The 21,467-nt window shown below is 44.9% G+C and overlaps 2 protein-coding genes across 3 annotated transcripts in view; both read left to right on the top strand.

The window, feature by feature from the left end:
• LOC118512871 overlaps window positions 1-20,007 on the top strand; it is a 43,196-nt gene extending 23,189 nt beyond the window's left edge. The window contains exons 3-8 of one of the 2 annotated variants that reach the window (XM_036057962.1): window positions 1,422-1,668; window positions 9,356-9,385; window positions 10,701-11,031; window positions 11,092-15,163; window positions 15,347-15,587; window positions 15,661-20,007. In XM_036057962.1, the coding sequence (XP_035913855.1) occupies window positions 1,422-1,668; window positions 9,356-9,385; window positions 10,701-11,031; window positions 11,092-15,163; window positions 15,347-15,587; window positions 15,661-15,853 (5,114 nt within the window). In that variant the 3' untranslated portion in view covers window positions 15,854-20,007. The remainder of the gene's footprint in view (window positions 1-1,421; window positions 1,669-9,355; window positions 9,386-10,700; window positions 11,032-11,091; window positions 15,164-15,346; window positions 15,588-15,660) is intronic. The other variant, XM_036057963.1, reaches the window with a different exon arrangement.
• A 498-nt stretch (window positions 20,008-20,505) lies between these two features.
• LOC118512872 (protein lethal(2)essential for life-like) lies at window positions 20,506-21,408 on the top strand. The gene has a single exon (XM_036057965.1). It carries the CDS (start codon window positions 20,674-20,676, stop codon window positions 21,313-21,315), a length of 642 nt encoding a protein of 213 aa, XP_035913858.1. The 5' UTR covers window positions 20,506-20,673; the 3' UTR covers window positions 21,316-21,408.
• Window positions 21,409-21,467: the final 59 nt, after the last annotated feature.

Here is a 21,467-nt window from a genome sequence, read left to right as displayed (position 1 = left end):
TGAAATTACTTCCAGCGAATTAATGCACTTATACAAAGCCTGTATTAGCACAACTTATAAGGATAGATTCAGGACAAAAATTATTCAGCTGAGATGCTTAGCAGGAAGCTCAACCGTCTAAGATTATAAACAGATAAATAGACCTTATCTAAGCCGGATATAAAGCTATCATGTGGCGGTTAAAAGACACAAAGAGAAAAAACAACCCCCGGGCGTAAACTATCTCCGTATTACTCAAACCGGTTCAATAATCGTTTGCTTCCCACCTTCCCATCTCGTACGATGATCTAATTAGTCTCCGCCAGGCGCCCGGTCGCATATCCTTTCGATTTATCAGATTAGTTTAATCGTGCCATATTAAAACATTACTCCGGCTGCTCGTTACGCAGCCCGTTGCGGTTGGCTTGGTGAACCCATGTCCCATAATTGACCCGTTCCTCTGATAATCATCGAAAAATTATGATGTCTATGGCAAGACATCCGCTCCCGGAAGAAGCAAACTTTAGACACTTGCCGGCCAGAGGGACCTGAGCTGGCTTATAAATCAGTTTAAAATCTCGGCAAGAGTGTATCCCACATATGCTGCGTTGGGTGGTGTTAAGTTTTTGTTCCCCACGACTACTTTCACACAAACGCTCTGCAAACAGGACCTTAATTTTTTTTTTGTTCTTTGGGAAGGGCTATGTAACGTACCGGCGCGTGAGTGTGCGGGCGAACTTACCGGCCCGGGACTGCCGAACGCTTGCAGACCCATCTTATGCTAATGTAATTGCCATGCTGCCTAATTCAGCGTAAAAATGTCAACGAATAAATCACCGACTACCGACCGTGTTTCGACGTTCCGTGGCGACCTCGCTCAGCTCAACTTGTGCCTTAGGTGTGAAGATACTTATTGATCGCTGAGAGTCGTTTTTCGGAGTAGAACGCATGCACGGAGGGTCAAAGGGTTCGCAAACTGAACATTCGTGACTCGAACCAATCTCGATGTGAATTCGATTGTTTGAGGTTAGGTTTATGGGCCGGGAGGGTGGTCCTGCACTGGACCATGCCCTGCTGGCTGCCCAGTTACGGTCGAATTCAATCACACGCCCACTCGGAAATCGATTGGTTGTTTTAGGGCGAGAGCACTCATTTCCGGCACTGTGGTTGTGTATATCCGGCATTATACCGATGTGCGAGTGGCATTGTGGACAGCGGCTCGAGCGAAAGTTGGCTGGTTGGCAAATATTTGCATTCTAGTTTTGTCTACAAGTTGTGTAGGTTTTTGGTAAGGATGATCCCGGATAAGATATTCCATTCCACCAAACACACTATTGGTGTTGCTGAACGAAGCTTTACAAGTGTGTTCCTTCGTCCGGGAAAGTTTGACGTACCCGATCTTTATCGCAATGGCCCTAACCCATTCTTTGCTCTATTTGCAGTTGACAGCCGGCACCTGAAGGAATCGATCGAGCGTGCCGAATTTTCGCTCAACCTCGAGCTGTGGTTCGGTGAGCAGACGAACGGGAACGTCCTGACGCTAGCCTCGACGCGCACGCTGCAGCTCAACTTTCATCCTGGCCGGGGGCTTCACTATCATCTGCCGGTGCTGTTTGACTACTTTCACCTGGCCGCCGTCAGTGTCGGCATCCACGCGAGCCTGGTTGCCCTGCATCAGCCTTACATCAAGTGAGTATGCGACTAGGGGGGATGGGTTGGGGTTGGGTATGGAAATGAAGTAGATTAGAACTGTTGTCGACTGAACTTTCGCTGCGTAACCTTTTTGCAGAGGATTTTCAAAGTTTTCTTATATGCTACGCTCAAACAAGCTTGGCGCCTAACTTATTTGTTTAACCTTTTAGAAGCGCTATCATGGATGGAAGAGCCCAAATATATCAGAAATGAAGGCTTTTTAGTTCTAACATTTATCCCTTTTATTGTGCTTTCGTAGGAAGCTTAAAAATTAACTTACCTGGTATTCCCATATTTATTAACTGTTGAACTATTTGAATTCGACACGTTTCACATGATTGCTCTGTATAATACGCGTGCCTCACTCGATAAAGCCCCCTAGTTGTGTTGTGTAGTTTGAGCTCTTCGCCTAAATGTAGGCAATCTCCAAGCCATTAAGGATTATGTTTTAGAGAGCGAAATATTTAGAAGCTTATGTTACAAGCCTTTAGTACGAGTTAGTGAACGATTTTTGAACTTTTTGCGTTTCATGTTTCAAGAAAACCATTTAGAAGGTACAATTCGACTATTAATCGGTAATAGGTGGAAAACCTAGTCTTAAAATTTATTTTAATTTTTTGTTGTTGTAAAGAGCAATGCTGTCCATAGTAAAGGGCACACTGGTTGGTAAGGCCAATCAGTTAATAGGATAACAGTCGTCACTCGACGGGAGGAGCCAATTCTTTAAAAAAAACTACATTTTTCTACCATGTTTCTCCGTAAGCGTCTAAAGTTATGCAGTTCGTGATTCAAAATCCTAGAATTTTTAGATTTTTCTAACTATTTATCCGGAGGGGTTTATCAAAATGGATCAGAAATAATAAAAAATAGATTTTCTATCCAATTTTATAATATTGCCAAAGAGAATTTTAAATTTAAAATGAATTAATAACTTTTTTATTAGCACCAAATGATATTGTAACATATCCGATCGGAATGAACTTTTAATCCATTGAACGATTAACGCTTACGAGTGTGCGTGTGTTGATGAGATATGAAAAGCCCGTTTGTGTATGCAACGGGCCGCGCCACACTTAATTATGGCCCATCATAAATCCGTAACCGAAGCGGGGCAGTAAATTTTAAATGCGAACCACACATCACACAGCCAATTAAATGCAACGACCTTGTTTCGATTCCGTACACAACCCATCAAATTTATTGCCACCAATTGACACAGGCGCACAAAAACCTCACACATTTGTTGCATTGACTCGCGTGCGGTGATGACGATTGTCTTCATAAGTCATAAATCCTGCAGGGTGGGTGGGTGTTTGATTGTGTGTGTTTGTGTTTTGTGCTGTTTTTTTTTCTTTTCCACCCGAACGCCTCCATTAGCAACAGTTTCGCACAAATTAATTGCTTCCTGTGGCGTAAAGATGTGCCGCGTGAGTGTGTGTGTGTGTGTGTGAGCGCGTTAGATTGGAAAAAAGGATTCCTTCGTTTTTTTTTTACGACCAACGGGAAAGCTATAAAGGAATGGCAATTTTATCGCAGTATAAACATTTGATTTCTGGAGTCATCATCCGGCCTGATGATGCTGCCAATAGTTGCACGCTTTCCGCAACTGGAACGTGTGGTGTGCGAGCTAGGATATAGCACACACTCGCTCACTCACTCATACACTAGTTCATTTGGTAGCGTTGCTATGGGAACAATGTGTGCCCGCATGAAACGACCGGAAAGACGAATGGTAAATATTTACCTTGCCAAACGGAAACTAGTTCGCCAGACGGAGGGCCAGCCATGTTCGCTTTACCGGAAAGCCGGGGCGGACCACATAGGGGCAACGTTATCGGGCACGGAATCAATCGTCGTGTCACAAAAGTTTCCGTATTCGGTCCAAACTAGCATCAGCGGAGGATCCATTCTTTTGAGCAAAAACTAACAAAATCGCTGAAAGTCGTCCGTTGTCGTTCGACCCATGATGATGACGGTGATCCTTTATTTCGTAATCGTTTACCGAACGGTTAGCCGGTTATTGGACCAATATGATTGCCTGTGTGTAGCCGCTGGCTCTGATGGGCCAAGTCTCTGGCGCTATGATGACGATCCGATCCCGTTTGTTTACCTTATCGCACGAGTTTTGCAAGGACTTTTCGGTTTTTTTGCGCTCCTTGTCCCCACATTTCGCACAACATAACGCACACCGAGCTGCGTCTAAAAATAACCACGTGGCCGGTATAAAAAAAAACCCTGAACGTCCTCTCCTTTCCGGACTGGCGTGAACTAATGAGGGGCAGGGGATGGCAGTGGATGAATGTCTGGAGATGGGGATGGTCGAGTCCGCAATTTGCTTGCCCATAGGTTAACCACTTAATGGCGACAGGAAGTCCGTCCCCGGGTGGACACACACACACACACCGTACCGTGCCTGGGATACTCTGTATCCCGGCCATCGTATTTGCTTGTCATTTGCCAAGTAGCGAATGCATGCAAACGAGCGGCACTCGGCAGGTCCTAATCGCATGTTCTGTGCTGTACGTGTGTGGTGGAAATTGGTGCAAATTTTACCATCATCCAGCAAAACACCGTACTGGGTGTATGTTGGCCTCGCAAGCAGGAAGGCTAGTTGTTGGTCGGTTATGGCTTTTTCTCTGGTTTTGTTTTCCTGCTCCTTTACCGATCCCTTTTTCATCCTTCCGCGCTAATCAAATCTAATCACACTCAATCTGTGTTTAGGATTTTGGCGCCCTTTGCCATTGCATTGGGATGCGAGGGCCTTGTCCAGCTGGGTGGAGGAGATTGGGATGAACAAGAGGGTTGGAGGAAAGGTGGGAAATTGGTTTATTAGAATCTTGTTGTTTATTTTTTCCTCCATCTCTCTTCGTTCCCTCACGACCCCCATCAGGCACTTTCTCTCTGGACATTAACGTTAACGTTAATATGTTGACTCGGTGCTGTCAGAATGGCCGAAAAGGTTTTTTTCTTCCTTTCGATAATAAAACACAATCTCCCATGAAGCGGAAGGCAAGAAATATTACACTCCCATCCCATGCGTGTGCGTGTGTATTGGAAGTTACCCCCATTAATGAACTGAGGCAGTTTGTAATGAGATTTAGTACGCCCCTCACAAGCTCATCTCACAGCTCATTAAAAGGGTTTTTTTTATTTTACGCATCAGGTGCGCTTGTCGTTTTGCGTTTGCTGTGAGACAAAGTGATAGAGTTTTGTTGATCGTATTGAATACCTGGGGAGATGGTTTAAGTTTATTTTTTGGGAATTAATTTAGAAGTTTTTGCTTCTTTTCTTGATGAAATGGAAAATTATATATTACGCATTCTCAGATATGTTAGGGTTTATCCGGAGTCAGATATGTTTAAGATATTTACAAAAAACCGTCCAAAATCGTCGTTACGAAACCAAAAATATGCGGGTCACTGTCTAAAACTCGTGAAAAATCATCAAAAACTTCTGGATTCCCTATATTTCAAATCTGTATTAATGCGAATTGTCTACCCGGCAGGCGCAAACAGCCAGATTAAAGAGAAATGGTAAAATAGAAAATTTCATTTAAACAAACACTGTTTAAACATAATTTACGGATGAATTAAATTCGCAATTGTTTGATCTGATTTAATACAATTGTTTCAGATGATATAACAATTGCATTAAATGATTTCATAAAGTCACTATTGAAGCTTCTGAGAAGTACCTTCCCATCGTGTAACACTGTATTCAGCTCGTTGTAAAGCCGATTTTTTGTTTATTTGTAGAATGTTTAATGAATTAAATGGAAATCAAAATGATTTCTGACACAAAAATGACCGTGCTTAGTGCTATGATTTCTCACACATTTACGCTTGTTAGGTGCTGTTTAAAAGCTGCTCTGTGACAGACTGTGTAAAATTATATGAAATTGTTGGCTGTGTGTTTTTATTAAAAAAAATATTAAATGGAAATACCCGAAAAGAGTAGAAAAAACATAGTTCGCTAGAGGTTGATTTATTAGTTCGTTTCCTTTTACAGAGCCTTATGGTTGTGACCTTTCTTTTTCTTTATTATACCGATTTTTCTCTTCTTTTAATTCAAACATTATGCTTTGGTTTTATTCCCTTAAGAATTACTCAACAATAAATTAATAACCATTGAGCAATTATTCAACCTGCTCATTGCTTTATTTTACTTTGGTTGCTGCTTACGGTCCCTGCAATGAGAACGAACCAAACAAAAAGAAAATCTAACTCACTCGCTCAGTGTGTAATCAACGTGTAAGAAACGGGAGATACCATAACACCCCAGCTAATGATAACTTTACAGGGTTACGCTTTTATCCTTCCGCATGTATGCGCACAAACAACACTGACGATAATGACAGACCGGGTACGAACATTATCAACAGCGACATCATCACCACCGACAACAGACATGGCAGCGTTCAGGCCTTTTTAGTGAGCGTTCATCGCATCGTTCGAAGCGCAATGTTGTCTTCGGCCGGTCCGTGTTGCGTCCTGGCCACCAGTTAAACCTAAGCGCTCCTCTTCACGCTTACCGGAACGTTGCAGTGATGCGTGTCTTTATTGCATTTTTATTACGATTTACACGCTCGCTCGATCCGTGTGCCCCGGTGTGCTTCTTAAAGCTTCGCGCGACCATCATAAAACCGAGTGCCAGCACTATCGTTCGCCAGAGCGTTCCTGTGTGTGTGTGTGTATGTGCAGGAAGATTGCACGCGACACTCGTTTATGGGTTTTGGGTTATCGAACGACGAATCCATTTGGTGCGGAGTAGGTGCGAAAAGGCAGGCGCGAATCAGTCGTAGTGTCCCACAGCAGTAGCAAAAAAGCCACATCTGCACCACATCCATTCGTCACTTTCGTCTTTCGTCCAGCATTATTTCGAAGGAGGCGAGGCATTAAAATGTAATAAATCACTCGTTCAACCAGTTTCTTATGATGTGCGTATGCTCGCTTATCCACCAGCGTGGCCTTGCTCAATGGGCACCTCCCGTTTTGGGGCCAGATTTTCGGATGCTGGTCAGCTAAGAAATCAGTCAGCGACTGATGGCGGTGTCAAGTTGATAGACACCTCGCGTGCTTTTCCAGCGCCCGATTATGGTTGTACTATGAATTGGGGGGCGGTCCGGTGGCCGAGGCGACAGTGGCGCCGGTCTTCACACGGCAGGGCTGGGGTTCAAATCCCATCCAGACCGCCTCCCCGTACGAAAGGCTGACTACTTTTCTACGGGTAAAATTAAGTCACAGAAAGCCAGAAATGGCAGGCCGAGACCTCTCGAGGTTGTAGTGCCACAGAAGAAGATGAATTGGGTAATAAATGGAACGAGCGGATCGGGCGTAGCATATCAACGATAAATCGCACTCATACCATCAAGACGATGAGCCCGTGTGCTTGGTTTGGTTGGTGATGATGAGGATGATTTCAATAAAGAAAATCGTCCGAATCGATGTAGAGGCTTTTAGTTAATTCCTTGTTCGTTATAGTGGCCGAATTGGTATGATAATTTTATTGCTATCAAGACAAGACAGAGCAAGACAAATGGAAATACATCGCAAAGCCGCATGAAACACCAGGCGTCTCCATTAAAGGAGAAGGTCGTCTTGTTGATCGTCAAACAATCAGTCGGAAAATTTTTGAAAAAATCGTCAATTAAAAGCAATAAAGCTTTTAATTAATTCGCAATTAATTTTCCCTTTTTTTTGAACATTATAAAGCTTTTTCCATAAAGCTGAAAAGCGATTAAAGCTCCTTATGGCAGATTATTAAACACTTGCTGTCGGCTGTTGGTCCAATTTATTCGCCGCATTAAAAGACTTTTTAAAACCACTGTACGGTGGCCTTCAAGTGGTTTATTACAAGATAAGGATGTATTTATGCTCGTCGTTGTATGTGTGGGTGTGCGCGCGATAGTGCCTAAGACGTACTATCAACGACAAAATGGGCTCGAAACCGAACTCTCATGGTAGGATTATTATGGACCATCTTTCTTCCTGCTTTAATCCGCCCTAAGCCGAAAGCAATGTAGCAATGCAGCTTGCACACAGCAGGACACACTTTTGTCTTTGTTTGTGTGCGTGTGTGTGAAAATGCACAATTTATTTCTGGCTGTTTTATTTCTTCAGTACAGCAAACGTATATGCTGCTTTAGTTTTGAGCAGCAAGAGAAGAATTTAAATTTGATAATTTAAAACGTATCAAAATATTTATTTGTTTTATTTATTTTGTAACTTGTTTGATTTTTTTTTTGCAATCAAAATCAACCCAAAATATTTTATTTGATATTATTGCTATATTTTTTAAATTATTTAAAGCCTTCCAAATTGGAAATTTAATCCCAAAAAAAAAACCATAAACCGATAGCAATATGTTAAGGGACAGTAAAATTATTGTTCCTTTTATCACTTCCCATCTTCTTCGTCGCTTTGCACGCTCTTGCATTCTGCTTCCCAAAACGCCTTGTGTGCCTATTCGTGGCGTAGCAATTTTGCGACCGCGATTAAATCATGCTCCCTCGCCCAAAACTGTGTCGTTCCATTCAACGTTTGACCTACATTCCCTTTGCACCGATGCCAGCGACGCACAAAACACAGCGGAATTACCATCGAAACGAGAAAGATAAATGTGGCGCATAGCATAACGATGGTTGGGCCACCATCGTCGGTACGTCACAGTGTACGCGTGGAAAATTACGTTTAACCTCCCGATGCGTTTGTCAGGACGTACAGCAGGCAGGGACTGTATTGCTTATTATTGTCCATTAGATACACGCTTTGCCTATTGCGCCGAAAACAATTCCAATTTGCTGCTCCGTAAATGGGACGCCGAATGACAAATGATCTTGCCGGCTCGGTGTTTGGAAATCGATTTATTCTGCATTATTATTATGCGCACAGCAACCATTCACTCGGTACGGTGACATCGATCCGTAACGATCATGCATCGAAGAGCAGTTTAGGTGTACGATTACGCTTCGATTGTTGGGAAGGAAAGGAAAGGAAAAACACGCATGAAAAGTTTATTGTTGTACGTGTGTGATTGAAGCAAAAAACAAACCCCTGGAACGGAACTGAATAATTAATCAACGCTGTAAATGGCGATCGGAGATGATTAACACACGATGATGAAAGGCTTGATACAATCATCAGCTTTATTGGTGATAGCCTGTCAACGTGTAGTAATAATGAAGGATCTGATCTCATATAATAATAATAATAGTCATTCATCCCTTGCTCTGTGTGTGTCACCGTGAGTTAAATGGTTCCATTAAATGCTAGAGCCTCCCGGATTCGTTTTTGTAGCTAGTGAGTAAGCTCTTGGGCACTTGGTAGAATTTGTTTAAAATAATCCCTTAACTTTAACAACCCCACAATCGCCTTCCGTTGCCTAGTTTATCTGCTTTCTTCATTCAAAATTATTTTCTTCTTCTCTTCCCTTCATCCGAATCGCGCCCATCATCACACCACATCACGTTACGTTCGTGAAACAAACGACAACAAATCCCACGGATTAAACCTTCATCTATGTGTTATTGCCAATATTGATAAATACGATAATCAATACCGCACCAAACAAACCATCACATTAAATCGTCTTGCGTCGCATGTGCCTGTGTGTACAAATTCGAAAACCGCCAAACCTGAAATCTTACCATACGGTCTCGGGCCTGTGTGTGGGAACGAATACACAGGAAAAGCATTTTCCACTATGTACAAAGCTGGTAAGGTTCTTCCTACGTTCCTGTGGCACTCCTAACCCATTCTGTTTTCGGTGTTGATCGTACCCGTTCCTGTTTGCATCGTCACCCCCTTTTTTCCCCTGAATATGCTGTGGAATTTATCCGTCGATCCTTTCGTTTGTTGTTTGTTGTCTGTCTGTTGGAATCGTGTCCTACCATTCTTCCTGCTTTGCTACGTAAAAGGCACCATTGAATGTTTCCCTTGAATGGTTTGTGTCTTGCATTACTTCACTATCCAATGTCGTCACACTTCTATCTGTTTTCGCATTGAATGTTTTATACTATTTATTTACAACCATTAAATTTAAAAAATCAAAACAATTAAATAGTCTACAAACGCTCTAAACAGCAAGTAAAACAAAATCAATAAAAGAAAAATGTTAAAAATATATACAAAGCTACGGAATGATTAGTCAAATTGCATACCTTTAGGCGGATTTTGTTTTCAGAAGCGATGCCCCTTAAATTATGCAATTGGCTGGACAAACCACTAAATGAAGAGCTTTGTCATTAAGAAAATATTGATTTATTAAACGTTTTACACTTTAAAAATAGATTTAAATTTATTTGGTTTAATTTAAAATAAGTAATTCCAAGACCAAGCTGCAGAACGTCATTTTTACGAGATTTACTTATTATACGCCTCCGAATGCATAAAAAAATGAACCCATACTATTTCATTTCTTTATTCAAGTGAGCCTGTGGGCTAAACTAACTTTTATACCTTTAAAAACTATTGAAAACAAACTAAATTAAATAAATAGCTCAATAACTATCTCACTAGCTAACTTACTACTAAACCTAATAATCTAAAAACCCGAATAATGTAGGCTAAGTGCATAAAGAGAAGAAAAATTATTAAGGAAATATTGGGATAGATCTTTGAATAGGTCATCTCTACACATTTCTTTGATTCACCAGCTATTTCACAGAATCATCGAAACTTCGGTGTTAAACAACTTCCAATAAAATACTTCGCTAATCAGTTTACAAACACAAAAGTTCCTTATTCTCTCTTCCGCTCTCTATTTAATTCTCTACTCGTTCACTACGTTCATCCCTTCTAATACTTGATCGTGATCGTTTTCTCTCTCTCTCTATCCCTCTCACTCTCCTCTATCTCTTTTCTACCACAATCAAATGCACTGTTGTGCCTTCGCATTACTCTGCAATGCCCATTTCGTCTGCTTTTAAAACCTACTTTTGCTTCTCCAAATTTAACTCTTACTGTGTCCCACAGCAACCCATCCCGCCACATTCAACTAAATCCCATTTCCACCTTTACTTTACTTTACAGTGCACCCAAGTCAACTAAACCGTGGATGAGCGGCTCGAAGCTCAACTGCCGGGGGGGCAATTCACCCGGCCCGCTCGAGGCGATCTTTTTCGGGCCGCAGGTCGGTAGCGGTGCGAAATGTGGCGGTGGCTCCGCCGGCCGCCTGATGCACGCCCGGAACGTCCACAAAGAAATCTGTGCCTTGCTGCTGGGGGCCCTGGAATCGCTCCGGCTGTCGTTGCAGGAGTTTTGCACCGTGCTACCGCACCAGTGGGCAGCACTGACCGGTTCCACACCGCTGTCCAATCTCGACACCGAGCAAAGACTGAGAAAGCTGTCCGATTTGGCAAAGGTACGTCAGTGCGCTGAGGTTGAAATTGTCTGTTTAATTTTCCGATTCGGTTCCTTACAGCTCCTGGACACCGAGGACGATCTGGCGGCCCGTGCAAACTCGGACATTGCGCAGCTTTGCGCGGAGTGCATACTGTACTGGCGGCGAGTACTGTCCGCTGCAACGCAACCCGCCGTTCATGGACTGCTGGCGAAGAAGCATCACACACTGCGCGTACGACGCTTTGCCGAAGGATTCTTCGTGATCGATAATCCACGCCATTTGGCGAGCGGTTGCTACGATTCCAACTATCAAAACTATGTGTCGATCTGCGAGATGGCACGACGATCGCGCTATCTGTCATCGTTACCACCACTGCCCGTGCACTGTACACCGCTGGATGGAGATGCCAACTCGTTGCCACTTATCTTCGAGGATCGTTACACCGATGCGAACGAGTACGGGAAACGGCGATCGGGGAGTGAGCCTCATCTGAATGGCACCGGTGGACTGGTAACTGCTGCTGGGAACAATCCTGGCCAGTCAACGCTAGTGAAACCTCCGAAGCAACACCACCATCCGAACAAGATCGCTCCGATCGTGACCAACACCAGCAAGGAATGTTCGTGTGGCATTGCCACCTGCTACGTGGAACCGGTGCCTAAGATCTGTGGCAGTTACATGGGCATCATGACACCGCGGTACGCACTGGGCGGGGACATACTGCAGGCGAGTCTAACGATAACGCCCGCAGCAGCTGCCTCACAGAATGGGCTGTGTCCTAAGGCCCTGTCGCGACACTCCGTTTCTACGCTGCTTGACCCGGTCCCGATGGCCGACGTGTGTCCCTGGGATCAACAGTTCAAGGGCATTTACACCAGTGGACCGGCGGCGAGTGGACTCGCTGGTGGTACGTTGCCAACGCGGCACAGTAAATCGCTCGATCAGCTTGAAATACAACCGAACGCTAACTCTGCTTCGTTGCCAAGACAGCATCTGCACGGTGCGACCAATGTGGCCAACTACAACGGGTATGGAACTCAGCAATCACAGCCTCACCATCAACAGCCGCAGCAGCAGCAGCACCAAATAGGATCGCTTCATCATCAACCTCAGCAGAGACAACCAGCGATGATGTACCAACATCCCGGACAACAATCGCAACAACTTCAACAGCTGACCGGAGGTGTCGCCTTGCTGCAGACACTTCCCAAAACCAAACCCAAGAACCCGGTCCAGGCGGAAGATCTACTGAAGAACATCAACGAGTTTCGGGAGAAGTACAAAAATCCGGGTGATCCTCGCAAGATGATCCACGCCGGCGGTACCGCCACACACAATCCTACGTACGATCTGCAACAGGACGCACTGGGAATGTCGGCACTCCTGAACGGATACGCCAAACCAACGACCGGAGACTATCGGCACGAGCTGAAGCAGACACAGGGTACTCGCAGCACTCAGCACCACGGAAGCCATCGTGACGCGCCACACCCGCGTGCTCCAATCAACTCCACCCCAGCCGGTTCTTATTACAACTCGTTGCCCAAAGGGGCCGGGCTGGGTGCGCCCCGAAGTTCCTTCCCACCGGTACGCAGTAAAAAGCAGCAACAGTCCAGCTCGACCTCGCTCCCGACAAAGTCAGCCTCCAATACAATCCCACGCAGCAACTCCTCGCAACAGTTGCGCCAAACGTCTCAAAACAATGGCCAATCGATGTCGATCAGTGGAGGCGTGAACAGTGCCACGTTACCCCATCGGTCGGTAGAATTTTCACGCATTCGTGTGTCCGACTTTAAGCAGCTGGTACACGGCCAACAGCGACGCAGTACGTCCAATGGGAGCACGCACAAGATCGGTCTATCGGGCAACGGAAGCTCGGCGACGAACGTTGGCAGAGACTCGAGCAGCTCGGCTACCAGTCCGGAAATTACACCCAGGACACGCAACAAACAGCGCCGTTTGCTGTCGTCGGCCAGTGTTCCCTTTCAGCTGGAAAATCTTGAGCTAGAACCGGTAGGTGGCGGTGGTGGTGGAGTTGGTGGAGGTGTCGCATCCGGACCGGGAGCTACTGCCGGAGCGGTAGGATTCAGTGAAAGTCTACCGAACCTGGCACCACCGCCGGCCGCTTTTGCCAGCGATACTCCACCGGGTCCAGTGGGGGGCGCCACCTTTCTACTGCGAAGACGCCACTCGAGCAGTGAGTCGACGTCCTCGCTTAGCGAACAGTCCGGTTGGGTTTCGAGCAGGCGCAGTACGGGCCCATCCAGTCCGGACACACTCCGGAACGATCAGCGGGTTGTGAATGGTGAGCAGCTGCGCAAGCGACTGCTGAAGCTGCTAAACGAGCAGCCCCGGTTGGTGCTGGATCGTAAGAACAGTACACCTTCCTCAACGACTGAGTTCTTCGCACGGAGCAATCAAAGCTCGATGAAGTCAAGGGTAGGCTTTGGGCCGGGCGATATGTTACGCGGTGCTTCGGTGCAGACGGAAAACTGGAACAATCTCGAAAAGGAGTGGAACGATTCGCGGGCCCGTGCGATAGCCAATGCGGCGAATGGACCGTACGGTATGGTTAGTGGGAAACGAGCTCCGGACGCAACGGTTGATTCCGCGACGAAGGAAGGCATCAGCACAGCCGATATAAAGCCACCCAAGCGCACGAACAAGAAGGAAAAATCCAAGTCAGATTTTGACCTGGCGCACATCTCGGACTATGTGTTTGATGACTTGCGGCTGCTTCCGCCGCAACAGTTCCGAGATGTACCGCCACCACCGGACGAGTTCCGTGATCCTCCCTCGTTCGTGGACGATGTTTCGAACAAGGGCAACAAGGCGGAAGGAGCAGAAAAGCCGCGAAAAGCCGCCTCCGCAATGGCTCCGCTGGACATTCCTCCGCCGACGGAGCGTCAGAAGCCGCCGAAGGAAGATCCACAGCAGCAACCGCCGCCTCTTCCAGCGCAGCAACCACCACAGCCACAGCAACAGAGCCAGCGACAGCAGATTCAGTACTACGCGACACTCCCCAAGAGTCATCCACCGGTTCCGATGACTCCACTGTCGGTCATATTTCAGCCACAGATCATAACTGCGCCCGCACAATCTCAACCACAGCAGCACTATGCCACTCCGCAGTCGCTGTTGCAACAGCATCACTACAGCAAACCCTTAAGCAATCAGCTCTACATGGGCCCCGGTACGGCACAGCCCACTCCCAAACCGAAATGTGAAGTGCAGGCCATCGATAACCCACTGTACCACATCTACGAGGTGGTCAAAACTCCTCGACCCGTCATGAAATCGCAAAGCTCAAACGAACTGGCCGCCATTGCGAAATGTGCCGAAACCCTGAACAATGCAAACGCCACCAATCTCTGCACCGTTGCCGTAGCAACACAGATGCAAACACCACATCAACCGATGCCACCGATGGCTCACAATGGCAAACAGCAGTACGTACCCTCGACGACCGCTGCGTCCTCTGTCGAGCGGCAAGCTTCGGTGCGAGAAACACCTCCACAGGCGTCCGCCACAGAACCGGTTGTGTCCGGATCGGTACGCCGAAAGGCGAACGAGCCCGAAGAAGACCCGGACGAGAATCCGGACCGGAAGCGTGTCGATCCACCGATGCAGCTGCTCGAGTTTGAAAAGTGTCGCGAAGAGTTCCGCAAACAGATCAACTACTCCGGGTCGATCTATTCCGACTTTCAGAAGATGGCATCCGAGATGCCTTACTTTCACATTGCGGACGAGTTCCGGGCGTTTTCACCGGCCGGCCTACATCTGGTGATCTGTGTCCATGGGCTGGACGGGAATTCGGCTGATCTGCGGCTAGTGCGCACGTACCTCGAGCTCGGACTGCCCGGTACGCATCTGGAGTTTCTGATGTCGGAGCGAAACCAGGGCGATACGTTCTCCGACTTTGATACGATGACCGATCGGTTGGTCGCGGAGGTGCTGTACCACATCGAAACATATCAGCTCAACCCGAGCCGCATCTCGTTCGTCGCCCACTCGCTCGGTACGATCATTGTGCGGTCGGCGTTGGCGAGACCTCAGATGCGACCGCTGCTGTCCCGGTTGCATACGTTCCTGTCGCTGTCCGGACCGCACCTGGGCACGCTGTACAACTCGAGCGGGCTCGTCAATATGGGTAAGGCGATCCTTTAACCTTTAGAGTCAAATTAATGCGCCTGCCGAGTATGCAATACAATAGCTTCAATATCTTTGCGCCTAAAAGTATGCAATCAGGCTGTGAATAGCTCTTTTAGTATTAAATCTTTGAGCATGAAATCGTTTCTAGTTATAATTTGTGTTTTCCTCATCCATTTCGCAGGTATGTGGTTTATGCAAAAGTGGAAAAAGTCGGGCTCGCTGCTGCAGCTCTGCCTTCGCGATGCAGCCGATCCGCGTCAAAGCTTCCTGTACCGGTTAAGCCAACGGAGCACGCTGCATCACTTCAAAAACGTGCTGTTGTGCGGATCGTCTCAGGATCGCTATGTTCCGCCACATTCGGCACGGTTGGAGCTGTGTAAGGCCGCTGTACGAGATCAGTCGAATCTGGGGATTGTTTATCGGTAAGACAGATAAACTCTTAGCTCTTAAATCTTCCATCTAAATGATTTTAATGCCTACTCGTTCCTATTACAGGGAAATGGTACACAACATTATAGCGCCCATGCTGGCCCGGCAGGATCTTACGCTGGCCCGGTTCGACGTACACCACGCGCTACCACACACAGCGAACGCGCTAATCGGCCGTGCCGCTCACATTGCCGTACTCGATTCGGAACTGTTTATCGAGAAGTTCCTGCTGGTGGCCGGGTTGAAATATTTCAGCTAGCCACTGAATGGTGACAGCCGATGACGGCGACCATCACTTCAGCGAGGATAATTAGCAATAACTCCAATGGTAAAGCTGCCTGCCGTGTCGACATCTTTACAGCAACGATTGAAACACTTTCATAGTTTTTTCAGCATGAGACAAATTTTATCGAACGCGAAACAAAGAAAAAAAGGAATTCAAGACGAGTTTTTTAAATTATTCGCTACGACATAAACTTTATACTTTAAGTATAACTTAAAAACGAGATGAAAAGGAATTAAAATCGATGAGAGTGATACAAAATACAGAAACTCAATCAACCAGGGTACGACTTGCGAGGAAGTGACCGAAACAGTGACAAGAACGCTAGAACTGGCCAACAACAAATCATTCTTCCTCACTGCCGGAACCTTTTTTTTCTTTGGGAGATTGATTGATCGATAAATGCCAAAAGAAGTGGTTAATATTAATTTTATGGCATTTTAAGGTTCTCTTTTTTTCTCTGCGATGCTTTATAAAATAAGAAAATATGGACCAGTGCATTAAAGTGAACTCGAAGATCAAAACAATGTGTAGACAAGAAAACCTCTCTGGACATCAAACAAATGGAAACGAAATCAAACTTAGCAACCAAACTCAATCTTTTCTCTTGTTCTATCTATCTCTCTCTCTGTCTATCACGACTCACAACAGACAACTTGTGGAACACACATTCGTATAAGCGAAAATTGAGACTGACACTTAGTTTCGATACCAGCACTCTCTAAACGATATTGCTTTCGTTAGCTGTTTCTTGGCATTAGGCACCGTAACGGGTGTAACTGTCTGGACGACGTACATCCGAGTAACTTTTTACTTTAGATAGAGCGTTTGTGTAGCAACGATATTAACAACAACAAAAAAACAAACACACAGTTTGGGAACTCTTTCTTACGAAAACCGAAAGTAACACTAAACTAACGAAACGCAATTGGTCCGCGGCCATCGGCCATCCTACTTGATGATATTTCCCCTAGGGAGCCTGTCTGTCTGTTTGTGAGTAAGTGTATGTGTACGTGGTGTACGTAAAAACGTGTACGATTAGTGTGTTTAACATTAAGGACAACAACGCTAGGTTAGTTCAATATCATCGAGTACAGGGACACACGGAAAGCACAGAGCCACACGTGCTTCAGCCGAAAGAAGGGAAACAAGTGAAAACGAAACGTTAAAACATTGAACATAAGCGGCTTTCTTTCCAAATTCATCCTTATAGGAACGAGTTCGGTTTTGTTACACCATTTTTCGATCATTTTCTGCTGTGGAAAGGAATGCCGATGAAATACTTACTCAGTAAGCGCATAACATCGGACTGCTCCTGCAAGGTATGCAATTCGCACCACAACACACTGTGCACACTAGATTACCGAAACACACGTTGACAGTTCGACGGTTTGATTCATTTCAAGCGGAGCATACATTCGGAAGGTTGTTGTTGCGTTGTGTTCATCGTACATTTAAATAACCAGTGGAACGGTGGCATGTGTGAATCCTTAAAACTGGATGCAAATTTTTAAATAGATGGCTGTAAACTTAAACAATTCCTTTCGTTCGGCATCTCGTGCATCGGGTCGATTTTTTGCGTTAAAGTAAATGTTTATATGTGCGTGTGTACACCGTCGTGAAATAGGTGCAATAGTCAATTATACGATAATTAAACGGGCAGGAAACGAGATGGAAAAGAAAGCCGGAAGAGCATACCGGAAAGCAACTTGTGATTAGGAAGAAGGCATCCGATATCCAGTATGGAAAATGGAAAGCTGTGTTGGTTTTCTTTTCTTTTCTAGTGTTAGTTATCTCTTTTCTAAAATACATTACCGAAAGCGTTCCGTTTTGCGAGTGACAGTTTTGCTGAGCAGCGTGTAGAAAAAAAAACAAACAAACACCAATTTCTTAACCAAAACAAAAAGACACACACACATACAAAAAAGGGAAAAGGTGATGCAAAAATTAGATACGAATACGAGTGATGGAATGTAGTAAAAAGGAAGAAGGAATGTGGAAGAAGGAAAGGATAAATAATTAATCAAAAAACACAAATACTAAATGAAAAAGTAAAAACAGGATTTGTTTAAATGTAAGAAAATAGAAAACAAAATTAAGTATGTAAATGAAGGAGGTAACGAATATGATAAAGCAACAGAGAAATGCGTGCAACTGGAAAGCTAACCAAAAAACAGAAATCGAAAAGCAGAACCGCACAACTCAATAGTCGGATTAAAACCAAAGGAATAGTGACCAAAGATGATAGAAACGGAAGTCCGGCACACACGAGCTAGAAACGAGCCACGAAGAACGAGGCTCGATTTTGGGTGCGTGTGTGCTTGCAACACTTTTAAGCCATGTTAAACGATGGGTTTCGCGTACGAGCGCTGGGAGAGTGCACTGGTTTTAACGAGACAAAGTATCACCATTACTATCTACCCTGTTGAAAGGAAGTTGATGTTGGGAAGGCAAGGAATTGTTAGGGTGGGAAACCCGAGTGGCAACCCCGTTTGAGCCACCAAATTGATTCTATCTACTTCGATTCTACTACCATGCATGCCTACCTACACCATGCTTTTTCCCCATTATATTTTTTACCACCAATGTACTACTTGTTGAGCGTTTGAACCGTGTTGGAAATCATATAGAGTGTGTTAAGCGGCCGCCAGCGGTTCGGATAGTTTGTTGCAGGAATAGATATACTCACCGCTAGTGTTGGATTATATATAGAATGAACTGAACCCTAACAGAAGAGTCCAGGTGTGAGCCTTGTTGCTGAAGGGGGGGTGAATAAAATGTGCTAATTGGGAAATGTTAACACAACGCACATAGTTTGCATAGCTTTAGGCGCCAGCCTGCTTTGAATGCTAGCAGTACGCCTAAAGTTATGCAATCTGCGTGACAAGTGATCTCAGTAACCGTGTTTATTATTCACCACCAAAGAAAGCAAGGTGTCGGCTTGGACATGATTGCCTGCATTTCCTATTTCAGCTCCTGTCCCGTTCTTACAGTTTTACAGAAAAAAATTAACAAACTCGAATCGAATTAGCTGAAGAAATGGGTGCGTTGAAACGCAATAAAGCAGACGTGATCTGAAATCGGCGAAAAAGGCAATGCGGGGTTTAAGATGGAATCGTTTGATTAGTATATTGTGGTTTATCCGATGGAAAGAGAATTGAAAGCACAAATCATGGTTTAAAGAAGCAAAATAAATATGCCGAACGAGATCGAGCAAAGCAAATGCGGGGTGGACTGCAACAGGTGCAAAGGAATAGTAAACGGAACCTTCATAAAAGGAAAGCAAACTAACCATGATATTAACGAATCAACTTTTATGAACAGACACACACACACACACAGTCGATGAAAGCGTATAATCAAACCCAAATAGAACCCAACAAACCTATTTAACGTAACGAAACTAAATAACGAAGTGTGACCCACTAACCACACTCAGTAGCAAAATAGTTAACTTAGGGATGAGGGAAGGAAAACAATATAATAACAAAAACGAAACAACATTTGTAATGCAAAACAAACCCAAAAGCCCAACACATAACACGAAAAAAATTAAAAAAAAAAACCAGAAATAGAAACAGAAAGAAAACTAAAAAAAAGCAAGTCGTACATAAAAACATACCAACCATCTCACGTAGGATGTGTGCAGTTTCAGTAGTAGTTTAATTAAAAAGCAAAACATTGAGTTGTTTTCGGTTTAATTTTGGTTCTCAGTTTTTGTTTCTCGTTTCGAACTCTGGAACCGAATGCATCGATCATCATTTAAAGGAAGAAAAACTTGAAGAAACATGCTTACATAGGGAAATGGAACACCAAATTACAGTAAACGAAAACCAATACAGCCAGGGTACTATCGGCCCAATTGATGAGTGTTGTTTACTACAATGAGTTATCGGATGATCGAAGAAGTATCGGAGAGCTTGGAATCGAATCAAAAGAAAACAGGTAAATCAAACGAAACAAAACAAGAGTTGACAAATTGGCGTACAAGCAAAGTTGGACGAAAAACATAAACACTGGGCGGTAAGGAATGCGATGGCGACTAGATTTCATTTATCATAGACCGGTAGATGCGAATCTTGTGTTGATGATACAAACATTGAGACAAAAATAAAACTTTATTCAAAAAATTAACTATTAACGAGGTGTTTATTTCTATATCTTGTAACAACAGAATTTAATGTACTTTAAAACTCTTTCCTGAAAATTTATTTAGTAACATAGGTTATTGATTCTTGAATATAAACAATAATAAAAAATAGTTATAATTTGATTTATTATCCCTTTTGCCCATAGTTATATTCTTTTCTTGTGCTAGTGAGATACAAGATGGCAGCTATTCACAGAGAAAGAAAGAGAAAAATAGCTAAATATAAATTTGACAATCATATCAAGATAAAATTAAGTTAATTTTATGGAATTTGTAAACTAAACGAATTCATTGGATTTTTCCAGAATATGCCAGCATTTCTAGAACGCACGCACAGGCCCTTTGACCCACCCTGTACGACGTTTCTCGAATATTCATCAGCTGTCTTCGGCGCGCTCTCGCTCTCTTTCTACGACGTTCGAGAGCTCTCCCGGCTGTTCGCGAGAGGCGTGCTTTGATGTATATAAGCAGCGGAGAGAGCTCTCGGAGTTCATCAGTTCAAATCCAACAGCGCCAAAGCGAAACGGTCAAAGCGAAGCACTACAGCGAGCTATTCCGCATCAAAGCGAACTCCCAACGCAAGGACATTCGGTCAAGAGTGAAAGTGAAAAGTGAAAAAGGAATCCTTCAGTGAAAAGCAGTGAAAATGTCGATCGTACCGATTTTCTTCCGCAACTGGTGGGACGACGAGTTCGATCGTCCGCTGTGGAACTCCCGGCTGCTGGACCAGCACTTCGGTGGCGGTGTAACCGCGGATGACCTTCTGAACGTGATCGCATCGGTGCCCGATCGTCGGCTCCAGCAGCGCCATCACCACCACGGTCTGCATCCTTCGAGCCGGTACAATCGTCCATGGCACAGCTCGTGCGTGGCCACCAATCGGGACAGCGGATCGACGGTGAACGTGACGGGCGACAAGTTCCAGATCAACCTGGACGTGCAACAGTTCTCGCCCGAAGAGATCTCGGTGAAGTACGTGGACAAGTGCGTCGTGGTGGAGGGCAAGCACGAGGAGAAGCAGGACGAACATGGCTACATCTCGCGCCACTTCGTCCGACGCTACATGCTCCCGAACGGGCACAACGAGAATGACATCGTGTCCTCGCTGTCGTCCGACGGCATCCTCACGATTACGTGTCCCCGCAAGGAGATTGAGCAGAAGAAACCGGAACGAGCCATTCCGATCACGCAAACTGGACAGCCGGTAAAGAAGCTGGCGGCCGACCAATCAGCCACCAACGGCAGCGGGGCACAGGGCAAGAAGGAGGGAGAGAAGATGGAATCATAAGTCTGCATCACAACGCCATTTCATTTAAGTTTGCTGATTAATGTTTAAGTGTTAAATAAATTTCTAATTTAAGTGTGTGTGCTATTTTACGTATGTGTGGGTTTCAATCACTAGAGTTCAGTAGATGAAAGAAATCTGATGTGGAACATCAA

Source organism: Anopheles stephensi, chromosome 3 (assembly GCF_013141755.1).
Source record: "Anopheles stephensi strain Indian chromosome 3, UCI_ANSTEP_V1.0, whole genome shotgun sequence".
NCBI lineage: Eukaryota > Metazoa > Arthropoda > Insecta > Diptera > Culicidae > Anopheles > Anopheles stephensi.
This window is presented reverse-complemented; position numbering and strand designations above follow the sequence as displayed.